The 17,694-nt window shown below is 39.9% G+C and overlaps 1 protein-coding gene across 1 annotated transcript in view; it reads right to left on the minus strand.

The window, feature by feature from the left end:
- Positions 1-221: 221 nt before the first annotated feature.
- Positions 222-17,694, minus strand: part of AIG1 (androgen induced 1) — a 238,728-nt gene continuing 221,255 nt past the window's right edge. Inside the window, exons 7-8 of the mRNA XM_060114523.1 lie at positions 3,253-3,416; positions 222-278 (exon numbers count right to left, since the gene is read on the minus strand). Coding sequence (XP_059970506.1) covers positions 238-278; positions 3,253-3,416 — 205 coding nt within the window. The 3' untranslated portion in view covers positions 222-237. The remainder of the gene's footprint in view (positions 279-3,252; positions 3,417-17,694) is intronic.

Below are 17,694 nucleotides of genomic sequence, written 5' to 3' on the forward strand. Positions count from 1 at the left end.
CACGGCATGTGGGATCTTCCTGGACCAGGGCTCAAACCCGTGTCCCCTGCATTGGCAGGCGGGTTCTTAACCACTGCACCACCAGGGAAGTCCGAGTTACTTTCTTTTAAAAAGAGCAAATGCTTCATTGTTAATTTAGCCTATTTTAAGGGCTTTTTGTTCATAGTTCATATCAGGCTGATCTGTTTTGTTATTTTATAAGCTAGATCCATGATTCTGAGTAAAACTTCGGAGCTCTCAAGTGTCTGGGTTTCCAATGGTGACATTCTGATGGTTTACTAGAAATAACAGAGGATTGAACATCAGTCAGAAGGTGTTGACTTTGCAACCACCTATTTTGGTGGGTCACTTATTGCTGGGCCTCAGCTGCCTCTTAGTAAAAAAAAAAATAAAATAAAAAAATTGGCATAGATGGTTTCTAATCTAATTTTTATTCTAAGATTCTATAATAACGTGATATTTATTTTGAAGTTGAAGCCAACATAACCAAATGAAGGAAGCTGAGCCATTAAAAATCTGTAAAGATGGATCCAAGGAAGGGGGCTCAAATGTGGTATTCCTGCTCCTTGGGGGTTTTTATTTGGGGTGTAATAAATGTACTCAGGATTGTAATACTGTACGTGATTGCATTCAATTCCTTCTAATACACACACACACACATGCATACACACAAACGACTGCTTTTAATCAACAGTTTCAAACTCAACTACCTACAGAACCAAGCCACTGTGAGGGAGCAAAATGGCCTGGTGAGAACTAGGGAAAATTAAAGGGCCATTTAACAGGGGCAACTGATACTCATTTCTAATCCATTGTTGCCAGAAGAGGATAGTGGGCTTCGTGTTGCCAGATGTTAAAATACTTGATTAGCTGAGAAATCCGGCCTTTGCGTGAAATCTCCCAATTTTTAAATGTTGGTTCAGGGGGCTTCCCTGGTGGTGCAGTGGTTGAGAATCTGCCTGCTAACACAGGGGACACGGGTTCAAGCCCTGGTCTGGGAAGATCCCACGTGCCGCAGAGCAACTAGGCCCGTGAGCCACAACTACTGAGTCTGCGCGTCTGGAGCCTGTGCTCCGCAACAAGAGAGGCCGCGATAGTGAGAGGCCCGCGCACCAGGATGAAGAGTGGCCCCCGCTTGCTGCAACTAGAGAAAGCCATCGCACAGAAACGAAGACCCAACACAGCCAAAAATAAATAAATAAATAGACTTGTGTTTAAAAAAAAAAAAGTTGGGTCAAAAACAAAAATCCGGGCCTCCCTGGTGGCGCAAGTGGTTGAGAGTCCGCCTGCCGATGCAGGGGATACGGGTTCGTGCCCCGGTCTGGGAGGATCCCATATGCCGCGGAGCGGCTGGGCCCGTGAGCCATGGCCGCTGAGCCTGCGCGTCTGGAGCCTGCGCGTCCGGAGCCTGTGCTCCGCAACGGGGGAGGCCACAACAGTGAGAGGCCCGCATACCGCAAAAAAAAAAAAAAAAAAAAAAAAAAAAAAAAAAAATCCTATGTAGGCCTAACAAAACTTTTTGGCAGGTAAAATTTGGAGGACGCCATCAGTTTGCAATCACTCTCATAAACAAAAAAGATGCACTTGACACAAAACATCTGCCTCTGGGGAATTAACTAGATGGTTCCATGTAGATAAAATTAATCTCTACATCTGAAATGAGTTAAAAAATGTTAGTCAACCTTAACTCGCGTTATTAAGAGAATGGCACAAATTAAATTGGACAGATCATTAAAAAAAAAAAAAAACCTTAGCTTCACTATTCATTTTTAACATCTAACTCAAAGCTGCTAAAAAGCAATATTCTATTAATCTAGACTGGATTTTTTCTCTCCTGGTTTTCAGGCAATCTTCTCTTAGAAGTAGTAGAACAACGGCCAAATGAACATTGGAATCAATCTAATCAAGGGGAAACAGGAGTCATAAGTACTTCCTGAATAACATAGATTGGACACATTAGCTTAAATTTAAATATGGCCTTTCTCCCAAGAAGCTGAGAAAAGTTTATATTTTGTTTTGAAAATATTTTTGTAAGTTAACTAAATATTTTATAAATTATCTAATAGAGAAAGATTACAATTCCCATTGAACATAGAAGAAAATTATTAAAAGATTAATTTCTGGTCCCCCAAGCTGTAGCCTGAATTGATAAAAATATTTAACACTTTTTCTAATAGACCACTGCCTAAAATCAAGCCAGCTACTGAGAAAGGAAACCCTTAAATTCCTCTGGGCCATTTAACATTGGCTAACACCTTGACGCATACAGTCCTAGAAGATCCATGCACAGAAGTCCAATTCAATAACATGCAATGACTGTGTTTTATTTGTCTAATTAGATCAACTTCCTGGAATAGTATCTGGCACAAAGTAGGGTGCTCAATGTTTGTGGATCACAGATCATTTTCAGGTGATGTCTACAATGTTGTGACTGTGCCAGAGGCGATGATACCCAGAGCTCTCTAAAATCCCCAAACCGTCTTGCCTTTGGATGTATTTTCATTCAGGACTCAAATCACTACATATCTGTGCTGACATTTTTTCCATCCTCCCATTTTTACGTTATCTGACATACACTTTGGACAAGTTTTGTTTTGCACTGCTGGGGTAAGATTACATGCCTTGCCAAGATGGAGGCTCTGCCATAAATAGAAACAAAAGGGAAATCAAATCATAGGTTAAGAGAGTTTTTGCAGCAATGAAGTATTACCCTTTACTGCCCGTCCCTCTTTGCCACCTTCAAGTCTTGAATATGACAGTCACTGCTTCATCACACTTGCCAGAGGTATTCTGCGCTGCTGAGAGTTCTGGCAGAGTGGTGGCAAGCCCTCTTGGAAGCTGCTGCGCCCATGCGAAGGATGATGTAAGAAGTGGAGATTTGGGTGATTTCTAATGAGACTGGTTACATTTAATAATTTGTCTATTTCACCCGGGGGTCCCTTTAGCTACGGCAGTGTTTTGTTAATCAGAGTGAACTTCCTAAACTTTTTTTTTTTCTGTTAACACTACATTTCTCCCTGTAAAAGTTTATAGACATGCTTCTTTTGTCTTAGATTTGGATGTTTTACTAGCTAATATGACAAAGTAATAAATCTTTCAGGTAACTGCCAGCAGCTCAAATGAATATGGTAGTTATAAAAATGAAACTCTTCATAAGGGATCCTGTGCTACAGTGGAATTTTCCATCCGTCTCTGCACATACTCTTTTAGGCAGCAATTCTTTTGTTTTATGTTCCCCCAAACAATACTTACTTCTCTGTGTATCCCAGATATAGCTGTTCAGAACTTCTCCCAGCAGGTACAAAAAGTTCATTAAGATGGTTGTAGACCCAAAGAAGAGGATTCTGGCTCCTGGGCCAATGTGTTCCAGGAAAGGGTACACCCACATCCCCGTTACATGATGCACCCAACACACCCTGCAGTGGAATCCGAAAGGAGACAGAGACAGGAGTTACTCTCATGTCAGATTTTAAAGCTGCTGATATTACAAATACAGACCCCTTACTACAAACATTCTTCAGCGATGCCAGTCGCCATTTGCTTCTGATACTCTGCAACATCCAAGTGTCTGTCAGCTGATAAATGGATGAGCAGAATGTTGTATACACATACAATGGAATAATATTTAGCCATAAAGAGGAATGAAATTTTGATACATGCTACAACATGGATGAACCTTGAAAACTCAATGCAAAGTGAAATAAGCCAGACACAGAAGGACAAATATTATATGACTCTATTTATATAAGATACTAGAATACCTAGAATACTTCATAGAGATGAAATGTATAATAGAGGTTACAAGGGCCTGGGGGTAGTGGGGAATAGGGAATGATTATATATGGTACAGAGCTTAAGTTGGGGATAATGATAATATTTTGGGTATAGATAGTGATGATGCTTATATAACAATGTGAATGAATTCAATGACACTCAATTGTACCCTTATAAATGCTTAAAATGATAAATATTATGTTGTGCTATGCATATTTTACCACAATAAAACATTTCCATAGGGTGGAAATTAGGAAAAAAATATCTAAAAATTTCCTTGGTGGAGGGAGTCAATAATGAAAGAAAGATTGAGAAACACTGCCGTAGAGGGGAGAGGCACTCATTAAGCCCATCCAGGTCACCTTGACTAATTGTCCAAACTAAAAGATTTTTACCAAAGGAGGAAGCCAAGCTAGTCACAATTAAAAACAAACATAAAAAAAAACTGAAGCATTTGTGAGAATCAACAGAAGTTAAGTTGAACTACCCTAAAGGATTCTGATGCATCATATTTTGTTTGTCCGTATATTACAGGAAGTTTTATTTTCCTAATCTTGTCCTAATCTTGTCTTGTAAGGAGGTGTTGTGCACCCATCAAAGGGCTTATTAATTTCTATGGAGATAACATGCAATATACCCAAAATGTAATATCATAGAGCTGTAATTGATTTTGCAAACCAACATATAAAATTATAATCTGACTCACTGTAAACTGTTTCCTCAAATAGGCAAATTAGGAGTAGTTCTAATTATGAATGCTAGTTATATTTTTATACTTGTTCCTGGCTTTCTACTTTTGTTCTACTTGAACGAAACTTTCCTTTGCAGCTTTTGGTAACGTCTCTGATGCCAGGCCACTATTCCTCAGAAGTTGTTTGCAATGCACTTTTGGTCTGTATGGAATCATCTTATAATACTGAATAGATATAACAACCATAGCCACATCCCATCTATCTGTAGAGGACTCCTAAATTCATATCTCCAGCCTTGGCCTAGCCTGATCTCCAGAGCCCCATACTCAATTGTCCACTGCACATCTCCCCTTGGAGGATGCATCTCCAAGCTAACGTTTCCATGATGTACTCACCATTCCTGCATCTTAATTCCTGCATATCTGCCCCCTCCCTCTGTCATCCAAAAGCAAACACATGTCTCCCACATCCTTCCCTTCTCAAATCAATGACTACTACCTTACTCCAGCAATTGCTTGGGCCAGAAAATATAGGGTCATTTTTGACATTTTTTCTCAAAATCCACATCTAATCAATCCATCCTTCGATCCTATTGGCTCTACTTTCCAAATATACTCCAGATACCTACTTCTCACCATTGCCACCACTGCCATCTGGGCTCAAGCCATCATCACCTCTCACCAGCACCACTGCAATCTCTTCTTGACTCAGTTTTCTCCTTGCTACAGTTTATGCTATAGCCCATTCTCATTGGAGCATCCAGGCTGATCTGAATTAAAGTCAGGTCTTGCCACTACTTTGCTCCAAGTAGCTTTCATCTCTCAATTGAGTATAAGCAAGAGTCCCTAGATGGTTCTTCAAGGCCCTGCCTAAGCAGGCTGGGCACTTTTCTGACTTTTCTCCTACTAATCTCCCCCTCACTCACTCCACTCCGGCCACAGTGACTTCTTGCTATTCCTTGAGCACACAAAGCATGCTGTATTTGTTCCTGTGCCCAGAACATTACTTCTTACTCCCATCTCCCCCAGTTTTCCCAGGTCTCCCTTGTGTCTTTTAGGTTTTCCTCTATGTCCTTTGTCAGGAAACCTTTTCTGTAAAGAACCAGACAGTAAATATTCTCAGTTTTGCAGGCCTTACTGTCTCTGTCACAACTCTCAGCTCTGCCATTGCAGTGTAAAAGCAGCTGTAGACTGTATGTAAACAAATGATAGGGTCGTGTTCCAATAAAACTTTATTTATAGACATTGAAATTTGAATTTCATATAATTTTCACATATCTTGAAATATTCATCTTCTTTTGATTTTTTCCCAATCATTAAATAATGTAAAAACCATTCTTAGCTGGGTCATAAAAGAACAAAAAAAGAAAAACAGATGGTGGGTGGGCTGGATATGGCCCACTGGCTGTAGTTTGCTGCTCCCTAATTTAAGTAGTTCTTTGTATAATGGCCAACTGGCACACGAAGAGGTGTTCAACATCACTAATCATCAGGGAAATGCAAGTCAAAACCACAATGAGATATCACCTCATACTTGTCAGAATGGCTATCCTCAAAAAGACAAAAAATAATAAGTGTTGGTGAAGATGTAACAAAAAGGGAACCATAATATACATTGGTGGGAATGTCAGTTGGTGCTGCCACTATGGAAAACAGTATGGCAGTTCCGCAAGAAATGAAAAATCGAACTACAATATGATCCAGCAATTCCACTCCTGAAACTATACCTGAAAAAAATGAAAACACTAATTCATAAAGATATATTCACTCCAATGTCCACAGTGGCATAATTTGCAGTAGCCAAGATATGAAAATTATCTTAAGTGTTCATCAACAGATGAATGGATAAAGATGTGGTATATATACACAATGAAAAATTACTCAGCCATAAAAAAAAATGAAATTTTGCCATTGCAACAACATAGGTGGACCTGCAGAGAATTATGCTTAGTGAAATAAATTAGAGAAAGACAAATACTGCATGTTATCACTTATATGTGCAATCTAAAAAATACAACAAATGAGTTAATATAATAAAACAGACTCACAGATACAGAGAACAAACTAGTAGTTACCAGAAGGGAGAAGTGTGAGGGGAGGGGCAAGATAGGTGAAGGGGATTAAGAGGTACAAACTACTAGGTACAAAATAAGCTATAAGGATGTAATGTACAACACAGGGAATATAGCCACTATTTTATAATAATTTTATATGGAGTATAATCTATAAAAATATCGAATCACTATGTTGTACATCTGAAACTAATATGATATTGTAAGTCAACTATACTTCAATTTTAAAAATAGTTCTCTTTATTTCACAAAGGACCTTCGTGCACATTATCTTATTTAGTCTTCTCAGCAATCCCAGATATAGCATGTCATCCTCATTCTACTGAGGTAAAAATCAGAGTTTATAGAGTATAGTCAGAATATGTCAGAACTGACAATGGAAATGTAAAATTCTCATGTTAGGGATGTGGATAGCTATTCTGAGTATACAATCCCCCTTAACTTATTCAAGCACCCTATGAAGTATGATTATCCCCATTTCACAGATAAAGAAACTGAGACTAGATTAAAGAACTTGTCTTTAAAAACTGCAAAGATGGGAAAGGAACGCACACCTGATTTCTTTTCTCCTGCATGGACTTGCTTCTTTATATGAGGCATTTAATATTGTCTCCAAAAACAAAGAGAAGGTTTTCTTTTCTTTTTTTTTTAAAGTTGCTTTGACTTAGTAGGTCATCATACCATCTCAGATATAGAAGTCCTGTTATGTGGGGTTTCACCTGGATTGGTGTGAATGATGCATCCACTTGTCTTAACAGGTTGTGTGCTTTCACAATTTGTTTGCTTGATATAATCAGGGCTCGACTTTCTGCACAAAAATGACTCACGGCCTTGCTCATTTATTTGTGGAAAGTTCTCAGTTCTTGGTTGACTTTCAATTTGTATCTCATTCTAAGACCTTCTCATATTAGTGCCCAAACAGCTTATGCTTAAGGTAATGATGTCAATTTAAATTTTAGTCCAAAAAATTGATAACCATAGTGTGTGTGCATGTGCATACATATATATGCATATGCTAGAGTACTATGAGAATTCTGGGGTTGACTGTTTTATTAAATGTACCTCCAATTTCATTCACTTGAATGTGCAATTAAGAATGAAATTTATTAATGCCTCCTGAGTTGTGCTGAACACTATGGATACAGAAGCAAATGAGGCAAGGGCGATTCTTGTTCTCACGCAGTACAGTCCAACGAGGAATACAGATATTTACAGAGAAAACACAAGTGTAGTCAGAATTAGGGTAAGTGTGGGAGTGTCATGGGGGCACAGGGATCATTCTCTGCTTTTTTTTTTTTTTTTTTTTTTTTGCGGTACGTGGGCCTCTCACTGTTTTGGCCTCTCCCATTGCGGAGCACAGGCTCCGGACGCGCAGGCTCAGCGGCCATGGCTCACGGGCCCAGCTGCTCCGCGGCATGCGTGATCTTCCAGGACCGGGGCACAAACCCGTGTCCCCTGCATCGGCAGGAGGACTCTCAACTGCTGCGCCACCAGGGAAGCCCCATTCTCTGCTTTTTTGTGAACCTTACACTTACCATGAGGCTTTCTTTCTCTTGTGTATTCACCTTCCTTTCAAACCAGTTTTTTCACAACTGATGAATATGCTCAAATGCTTTTCATTCAAACACAATCAAAAAGTTTCCATCAACTTCACAAATACTGCTCTACATCTCTCCTTCTCTTCAAAGACAAACTTCTCCAGTGAGTCTACACTCACTGATTCCTGGTCTGTACTCTGCACTCCTCCTCCTCCAACAGTCTGGCTTCTTTTCTTATGCTTCACCAAAACATATTGGCTCTTCGACATCAATTTCTCCTGTTTTCTTCCTACCTTGTTGGCTGCTCTTCTTGGTTTCCTTTCTAAGTTCACCCTTTACTCCAGCCATTAAATGTTGAAGTTCCTTAAGGATTGGCTTTTAAACACTCTTCTCATATTATGTCTTCTGGGTTGATGAGTTCTTCCATGTTCAATGCTGCATGTCTACCACCTATACAGATATTCCACAGATCTATGTCCTAATCCAGGTTTCTCCTCTGTTCCAGAACAGTTGATCAAATAGTCCTCAGAACATCTCATTTTACACATTTTAATGGTACCTCAAACTCCATACAGCTACAGCCAAAGTCATGCTTTTTTCCAACAAGCTTGGTCCTCCTCTGGTATTCCATTTTATTCAATGGTACTATCATTCATTCAGTTTTGTAACTCAAGCCTGGGGGTCATCTTTGCTGTGTCCATCTCTTTCACCACATATATATATTCAGTCCATTACTTTGTCTTGTTAAGTTCGTCTCACACATCTCCCGAATAAGTCTATTTTTCCCATCTCCATGAACAACATCTTAATTTGTGTTGTGATCATCTCTGTCTAGAGTAGTGTAATAGTTTCTAGTTTGTCTCTGCATTTACTTTTGCCTCCTTCTAGTTCATTCTCATAACCACCAGAGTGAGTGTTTCAAACTAGAAACCTGACACATTATATGCCAGCTTCAAACATGTTATTGGCCTTCCATTGCTCTTTTTCAATGACCCCTATCTTTTTTTATTAAAAATTTTTTTAACATCTTTATTGGAGTATAATTGCTTTACAATGGTGTGTTAGTTTCTGCTGTGTAACAAAGTGAATCAAATATACATATACATACATCCCCATATCTCCTCCCTCTTGCGTGTCCCTCCCACCCTCCTTATCCTACTCCTCTAGGTGGACACAAAGTACTGAGCTGATCTCCCTGTGCTATGTGGCCGCTTCCCACTAGCTATCTATTTTACATTTGGTAGTGTATATATGTCCATGCCACTCTCTCACTTCGTCCCAGTTTACCCTTCCCCCTCCCCACGTCCTCACGTCCATTCTCTGCAAAAGACCCCTATTTTTTTTTTTTTTTTTTCGGTATGCGGGCCTCTCACTGTTGTGGCCTCTCCCGTTGCGGAGCACAGGCTCCGGATGCGCAGGCTCAGCGGCCATGGCTCACGGGCCCAGCCGCTCCACGGCATATGGGATCCTCCCAGACCGGGGCACGAACCCGTATCCCCTGCATCGGCAGGCGGACTCTCAACCACTGCGCCACCAGGGAGGCCCCTAGACCCCTATTTTTAATGAAGCCTAGAGTGCCCTTCATAGAGTTGGCTTCTACCTGTCTCATACCCCCACCTCCTACCTTGCTCCCCTTACACTGGCTTTCATTTGGTTCCTGGTTCCTTGATTTTACCATGTTCCTTCCTGCCATGTGGATTTACACATGCTTCTGTTTCTGCCTATGCTGTTAGTTATCCACCCCTTAGACTCATTAAGTTATATTTCTATTTTATAGCTTAGCTCAACTATTATAACTAACCAGCCATCACATTGGAAAATTTTCCCTGATCTGCTAGAGTAGGTCAGATTTTATACATTCTTATAGAACCATGAATCTCTTTTATTTTTTAAGCTCTTCTTTTATTAGTACTTAAATTTGAATGATATCTTCATTTGCATAATGGTTCTCCCCTTCTAGCATATCTAAGTTATGTGAAGTGAGGGACTGAGTCTATTTCTACATATCACTGTATCCTCAGTGCTTACCACAATGCCTGTTACATAGCAGGAGAAGGGATAAATGAATAACGTAGCATTTAAGCTGTGATGGGAAGGATGAGTGACAGTTAGTTGAACAAAGATGGGAGGCAAGAACTTTCTAGTCAAATGGAACAGTATGTCCAAAGACATGAAAGCAAGGGTGAATTCCCAGATGTTCAAGAAGAAACCATTCTTATTGAAATCAAGGGAGAGGGCATGAGGTGCAGGCAGGTGCCAAACTGTGGGTGGCTTTTTAAGCCATGGTAAGAGTTATAGACTCTGTCCTAGTGTGGACAACAGGAAGTCTTTGAAGGGTATTAAATAAATATGAAACAGATCAGATTGACCTGGAAAACAATTGTATCAGAAACAGTGGTGGCCAGGTCTGGAATGGTAGCATTGGGAATGAAAGTTAGTTGGTAGATTTAGAGCTATTTAGACCAGAGTCCATCAAAAACTGTAGGTCATAAGCAGTTGCATGCTGTATATATGGTCAGGAGAGCTGGTATCTTTAGGATGTTTGCAGGCTTGTTAGTTGGTGGCTTAAATTCAACCATGGTGGGAGTATTTATACCAAAAACTGCCAAATGCTACATATCTGGCTCTCCTTGCCTCGCCTCCAGAAGAGCTGGTTGTTAAACACCTGCCAGTAACCCACTGGTTACTAGCATTTTAAAAAGCAACAACACAAGAAAACGTAATAGAAAATATCAGAAAGCCTTGCATATAACGATGCTAAAAAATTTTTTTTCAGAACTTCTGTTTCACTTGTATGTGTGTGTGTGTGTGTGTGTGTGTGTGCATGCTGGTTTGGTCATGATGTAAAGGATTTTTCATTTATTTACAGTAAAATTAGTTTGAAAGGCACTGATGTAGGAAATGGAATTAAAAGAACTTGGTGATTGATTGGATTTAGGCAATGAGGGAACTGAGATGAGTTAAGGATTAATCATAGATTCCTGGCTTGATTAACTGGGTGGAGTGTGTTGCCATTTCCTGAGATAGGGAATGCTGTCAGAGAGCTGATCTGGGGGGATGATGAATTCAGTTTGGACACGTTGAGTTTGAGGCATCTGTAAGATATCCAAGTGGAGATATCTTGAAGGCAGTTACATGGGTTTGGACTGTAGAGAAAGGACTGATGTGGCAATACAGATATTGGGTTCACTGGCAAAAAGATGGTGATTGAGGCCATCAGAACAGATTAAGGTAGAGTACACAGTATGAAGGAAGTATGTCCATAAGAGAGCTCTGAAAAAGATCAAGATTTAAGGGGTAGTTCGAGGAGGATGAGGTTAAAAAGAGGCTGAAAAAGATGGGCTAGAGACATGGAAGAAAGACAGAAGTGTAGTGTCTTTTTTTTTTTTTTTTTGGTACGCGGGCCTCTCACTGTTGTGGCCTCTCCCATTGCAGAGCACAGGCTCTGGATGCACAGACTCAGCGGCCATGGCTCACGGGCCCAGGTGCTCCGCGGCATGTGGGATCTTCCCGGACCGGGGCACGAACCCGTGTCCCCTGCATCGGCAGGCGGACTCTCAACCACTGTGCCACCAGGGAAGCCTGAAGTGTAGTGTCTTGAAGCCAATGGACAAGTGGTTCCAGGGTAGAGTTGGCATCTATTATCACAGTATCTTTGAGGATTGAGAATAATTAGAAAACTGACTTTCCACCTATAAAGTGGAAGCAAGAAAAATTTCAGATTCCAAGTGGTATGTGTATCACTGAAATCTACTTTGTTTGACTAGGTATAAATGATAAATATTTTTTACAGATCTTTTCCTGTAATTGATATCTAGTCTCATAGCGTTGTGGTCAGAAAAGATACTTGATACGATTTCAATTTTCTTAAATTTACCAAGGCTTGATTTGTGACCCAAGATATGACCTATCCTGGAGAATGTTCCATGAGCACTTGAGAAAAATGTGTATTCTGTTGTTTTTGGATGGAATGTCCTACAAATATCAATTAAGTCCATCTTGTTCAATGTATCATTTAAAGCTTGTGTTTTCTTATTTATTTTCATTTTGGATGACCTGTCCATTGGTGAAAGTGGGGTGTTAAAGTCCCCTACTATGATTGTGTTACTGTCGATTTCCCCTTTTATGGCTGTTAGTATTTGCTTATGTATTGAGGTGCTCCTATGTTGGGTGCGTAAATATTTACAATTGTTATATCTTCTTCTTGGATCGATCCCTTGATCATTATGTAGTGTCCTTCTTTGTCTCTTGTAATAGTCTTTATTTTAAAGTCTATTTTATCTTATATGAGATAAATAGTAAGTAAAGAAAAATTGCCCTTGTCAAGCTCAGTAGCTCTTTCTGTCTCATGGCCAAATTTCATCCTGTCATATAGACCATGAATTGCTGTGGTCACTGGAGCCCTTGAGGAGTTGTAGTAAGGGAGAAATATCATCCTTCCCTTTTTTGGCTCTGTCGCCCTTGTTTATCCTAGATAGACACATGTACCTATCTTACCTCAGATAACCCTTCAGTTCTTAAGATTAGTTTATTTGAAAGAGGATTGAAAAACTGATTTTATTATTCACATTTAGATAAGGAGCTAGGCTATTTGACAGCTGGGCTATTAGCGCAAAAGACACAGGACACAGACTCATATGCAGTAAGAGCTAAAGGCTAACGACATTGAATTCTTAGTGACAGGCACGGTGCTAAGTGTTTTATAGGAACAAATCTTTGGGGAAGGGATTATATTAGTACCATTTTACGGATTAAGACACCAAGGCCCTGAGAGGGTCAATAAGTGGAGAAGTGGAGATACCCACCTGAGCGGTTTAGCTCTTAGCCTGTATGCCAGGCTCCCCTCGTGCTCTGAAGACTAGGATACAATGGATGGGAACAGCTGTTAATGTGCTCGGAACCAAAAATATGATCCAAGTTTGAAATCTCTGTGTAATTTTTTTTCTTTTTTTCCCCACGGACTATAAAAGCAACTCATGCTCAGTGTAGAAAATGTGTGAGATATAGAAAATTTACAAGATGTAAGATAAATCAGTTTTGGTGACGTTTTAACACAAGACTGAGTCTCTTATAAAACTCAGAAATCGAATTTTACAATGTCTCCCAAGGGGAGAAAAGCGACTGCAGGGATAAAATGATTAAACACTTCCTTCAGAGAAAGCTTTGACATACCTCTTAAGAAACAGTCACATCATACGTGCAGTTAGCCTACTGGAATTTATGATTCTGCTTAGCAGGCAATGAGCCTGTGCCCCAAGGTGGGGCTAGACAAAGGATGTGCATCAACTTCTTGCCCAGTGGATTCTGTGTGTCTCACATGGTACCTCCCACATGATGCTTCTGCAGGACTTTTCAAGGGTAGTTTTGACCTTTGGCTCAAATGCTGACTTTAGACCTAGCCCTCTCTTTAGATCTAACTGTCTCATTTTAGGGCCAATCTAAAGGCCCCTTGGACATCTCCTGAATATTGATTGAATGGAGACTGGTTCTTGCTACATTTCTGAGAATCTAGAATTCTGAAGTGTTCTGGAGTTCATGTACTCACCAATTTACTCAACAAACAATTGCTGGGTCCCCACTGTGTGCCAGGTGGCAGCAAGCAGCAGTCGGGGTGCAAAGGTGTGTCCTTGAGGAGGAGTGCCAAGTTTCCCACTGAAAAGGCTGTAGGTCCCAGGGAATATGACAAAGGACATTTGTCTAGAAGAGAACAGGGCTCTGAAAACGGGGCTCAAAAAATTCTCCTTGGTGATGTGTATGGTGGTGCTAGAGAATTAATGTGTTAATTCACAGGCAAATACCAGGTGGAGGCATCCCATCTGAAGCAGTGCTGAAACATCCTCTAGTTCAGTTACAGACATAATTTTAGAAGCTACAGACATAATTATATAATTCTTCATTTACTGCAGGTTTAATAGAGCATTCTTCAAGACAATCTTTTAAGGTAAAATCATAATTTAAGATTCGTCAAAGTCTTTTCAATGTTCTCCTTAGAGCTAGCCCAAATTTATAGAACCTGGGATGTATCTATACATGGAGCAAGGTTTATGGGTGCAGACACATGGGGCCCTGTGCTCAGAAGGGCCTCACAGTTGGCTTAATGCTCTGCTGTCACCATCTTGAAATTCGTAACAGTTTTTGAACAAGGGGCTCCACACTTTTGTTTTGCTCTGGACCCCACAAATTATGTAGCGGGTCCTGTTCATGTAGTTGTGCCATTTATACTTCAGATCAACTTCCAGATCATCCACGTGGTAGTCCAGTCACCTTGGGTATTACTGAACTTCTTGAGCCTCGGTCTCCCCTTTGGTAAAGGATGTAAATAGTACTGCTTCCTTCAGAGCTGTAGTCGTTAGATAGTGTGAAGTTCTTAGCACAGTCAGCTTAGGTTAGACAAAAAAACAAGCAAACCAAACAAACGAGCAAGCTTCCCATTGCTTCTCTTTATGCAGAAATATAGAATATTTTCCTGAACTTCTCATTCACAAAGATGTTTTCAAGGTTACTAGTCCCTCCACCCATCCCTGGGGAAACAGGCAAATTGTGTGTGCCTCCCAAAATGAATTCCTGTAATGAGGTAATGAGAGGATATGTTTTCTTCCTGATTCTAAATCACAAATATCAGAGTAATTTATCCACAAAGGCAGGCCAATAAGCTACCTCAGAATATTTTCCCACAACAAATGTCCTGGCACACGTCTAAACTGGTTTCAAATGACTGGCTTCCTTTGGGTCCCACTTTCTACAGCCTACCTGGTCTTATGGTGATGTCACCCTGGAGAGAATTCAATTCAAATTTCCCTTAATAAAATTCATGACTGGTTTTGCTTAACTTTAATCATTTGGACAGACCTTCTCAAAGTATACAGGTACCAAACATCAAGTTGACACATTTCTGAACACCATAGGGAACATGTGTTCTTTCTGGAGGGAGGTGGGAAGTGTGGTCAGCAAGGGATTGTTATGGCCCAAGCAATCATCAGAATTGGCTGCAGGAATGAGAAAGCCATGCGTTTAAACTACTACCTCTGGAAAAGGAGGAGGAAGAACATGCTATACCCACAACTGAAAATCATAATTTTTCATATTTTGAAGAAATGATTTCTAGTGTCTCTCTAGCACATTTCATGCATCTCCCTCTCCTAGATTCTTATTTTTAGAATAACAAACAATGTTTGGGTTATCCCTGCCATGATTACATCTTCTTTGATCCAACCTCTCTCTAATTGCCAACCTTCTTTAATAAACAGCAACATTTCCAGACATTTCTTGAGCTCCTGCTTTGTGCCAGTGCCCTGTGTCAAGTTATAGTGAGGCCATCTCTGCATTATTTGTCACATTTGTCCTCTGTGTGCTGCTTCTACAACTGCTAAATGTTTCTTTTATTTTTTTTCATTCAACAAATACATATCAGGGCCTGGATGTGTCAGACATGAATATAGCAGTAAGTGAAGTAGATGTGGTCCCTGCCCTTGAGACAGGGTCCCAACTCTAACAGTAACACAGACATTAGATGACACCTTAGTATTATGCATGAGGGAGGAGTAATAGAGTCAATTACTGTTTTTAAGTTGAGTTGTAGTGTTCATTTTTCAACTTCATTTTAATTTTTGTCCAAATTAAACCATTAAGAGTTCTATAAAGCTGAAGTTAAAAAAGCAGAAACTGGGGCTTCCCTGGTGGGGCAGTGGTTGAGAGTCCCTGCCGATGCAGAGGACACGGGTTCGTGCCCCTGTCCAGGAAGATCCCACATGCCGCGGAGTGGCTGGGCCCGTGAGCCATGGCCGCTGAGCCTGTGCGTCCGGAGCCTATGCTCCGCAACGGGAGAGGCCACAACAGTGAGAGGCCCGCGTACCGCAAAAGAAAAAAAAAAGCAGAAACTCTCTGCCCCATCCAACTGCAGCCCTTAGTCTCCTTCCCATGCCCCACCCTGTTCTCCAGAGGAAGCCACATTTCAACAATTTCAGCTGTTTCATTTATCTTTAGTCCCATGTTTCTTAAAAATACTCATATATTGTTGTTTCTTGACTTATCAATTTTAGATATTATCTTCTGACTTCCTAAGATGAAAGATATGGGTTCAGCTCTGTTACAACCTCTTTTCTCGTTTTTTCCTATTTTTTGCCCACCAAATACATTTGTAACATATTTTGGGAAGCTGAATACGTCTTCAATATTTTTTTCCTTATGCTTTGGTGTTGTATCTAAAACCCAAATTCCTTGTGTTTTGTTCTGGGAGTTGATGGTATTGAGTTTTACATTTAGATTTATGATGCATTTTGAGTTATTTTTTGTGAAAGGTATAAGGTTTGTGTCTAGATTCAGTTTTTTTATAAGGACTTCTAATTGTCTCAGCACAATTTGTTGAAAAGGTATCGTTTCTTCATTGAATTACCTTTGCTCCTTTGTCAAGTATCAGTTGACTAGATTTCTACCTCTGGGCTCTCTATTTTGTTTCATTGATCTTTGTGTATATCCTTTCACCAAGACCACAGTGTCTTGATTACTGTAGCTTTATAGTAAGTCTTGACATCAGGTGGTGTCAGTTCTCCAATTTTCTTCTTTTTCAGTATTGCTTGGCTATTCTGGGTCTTTTGCCTTTCAACATAAAATTTAGATCCAGTTTTTTATGTCCACAAAATAACTTGCTGGGATCTTAATTGGGCTTGTGTTGAATCTATAGGTCAAGCTGGGAAGAACGGACATCTTAAAAATATTAGGTCTCTTGAGGATATGGGGAGGGGGAAGGGTAAGCTGTGACAAAGTGAAAGAGAGGCATGGACATATATACACTACAAAACGTAAGGTAGATAGCTAGTGGGAAGCAGCCGCATAGCACAGGGAGATCAGCTCGGTGCTTTGTGACCACCTGGAGAGGTGGGATAGGGAGGGTGGGAGGGAGATGCAAGAGGGAGGGGATATGGGAACATATGTATAACTGATTCATTTTGTTATAAAGCAGAAACTAACACACCATTGTTAAGCAATTATACTCCAATAAAGATGTAAAAATAAATAAATAAATAAACTCTTAAAAAAAAAAATTAGGTCTTCCAATCCATGAACACAGACTCTCCCTTTACTTATTTACATCTTATTTACTTCTTTCACAAGTGTTTTATAGTATTGCATACAAATCTTGTACATATTTTGTTAGATTTTTATCTAAGTATTTCACTATTTTGATGCTAGTGTAAGTGGTATTGTTTTCAATTTCAAATACCAATTATTCATTGCTAGTATACAGGAAATCAACTGACCTTGTATTCAGTGACTAATTAGTTCCAAGAGTTTTCTGTTAATTCTTTGGGATTGTTTACATGGACAATCATGTCATCTGTGAACAAAAACAGTTTTATTCTTTCCCTTAATCTATATATACTTTTTATCTTCTTTTCTTGTCTTATTGCACTAGCTAGGAATGATGCACTAGGACTTCAGGAATGATGAGAGGGGACATCCTTGCCTTGTTCCCAACATTAAAGAGAAAGCATCCAGTTTTTCACCATTAATTATGATATTAGCTGTGGGGTTTTTTTGATAGATGTTCTTTATCAACCTCAGAAAGTTCTCCTCTATTCATACCTTGCTGAGTTTTCTTTTTTTTTTTTTTAAGTCATGA

This window comes from Mesoplodon densirostris, chromosome 12 (assembly GCF_025265405.1).
Source record: "Mesoplodon densirostris isolate mMesDen1 chromosome 12, mMesDen1 primary haplotype, whole genome shotgun sequence".
In the NCBI taxonomy this organism is placed as follows: Eukaryota; Metazoa; Chordata; class Mammalia; order Artiodactyla; family Ziphiidae; genus Mesoplodon; species Mesoplodon densirostris.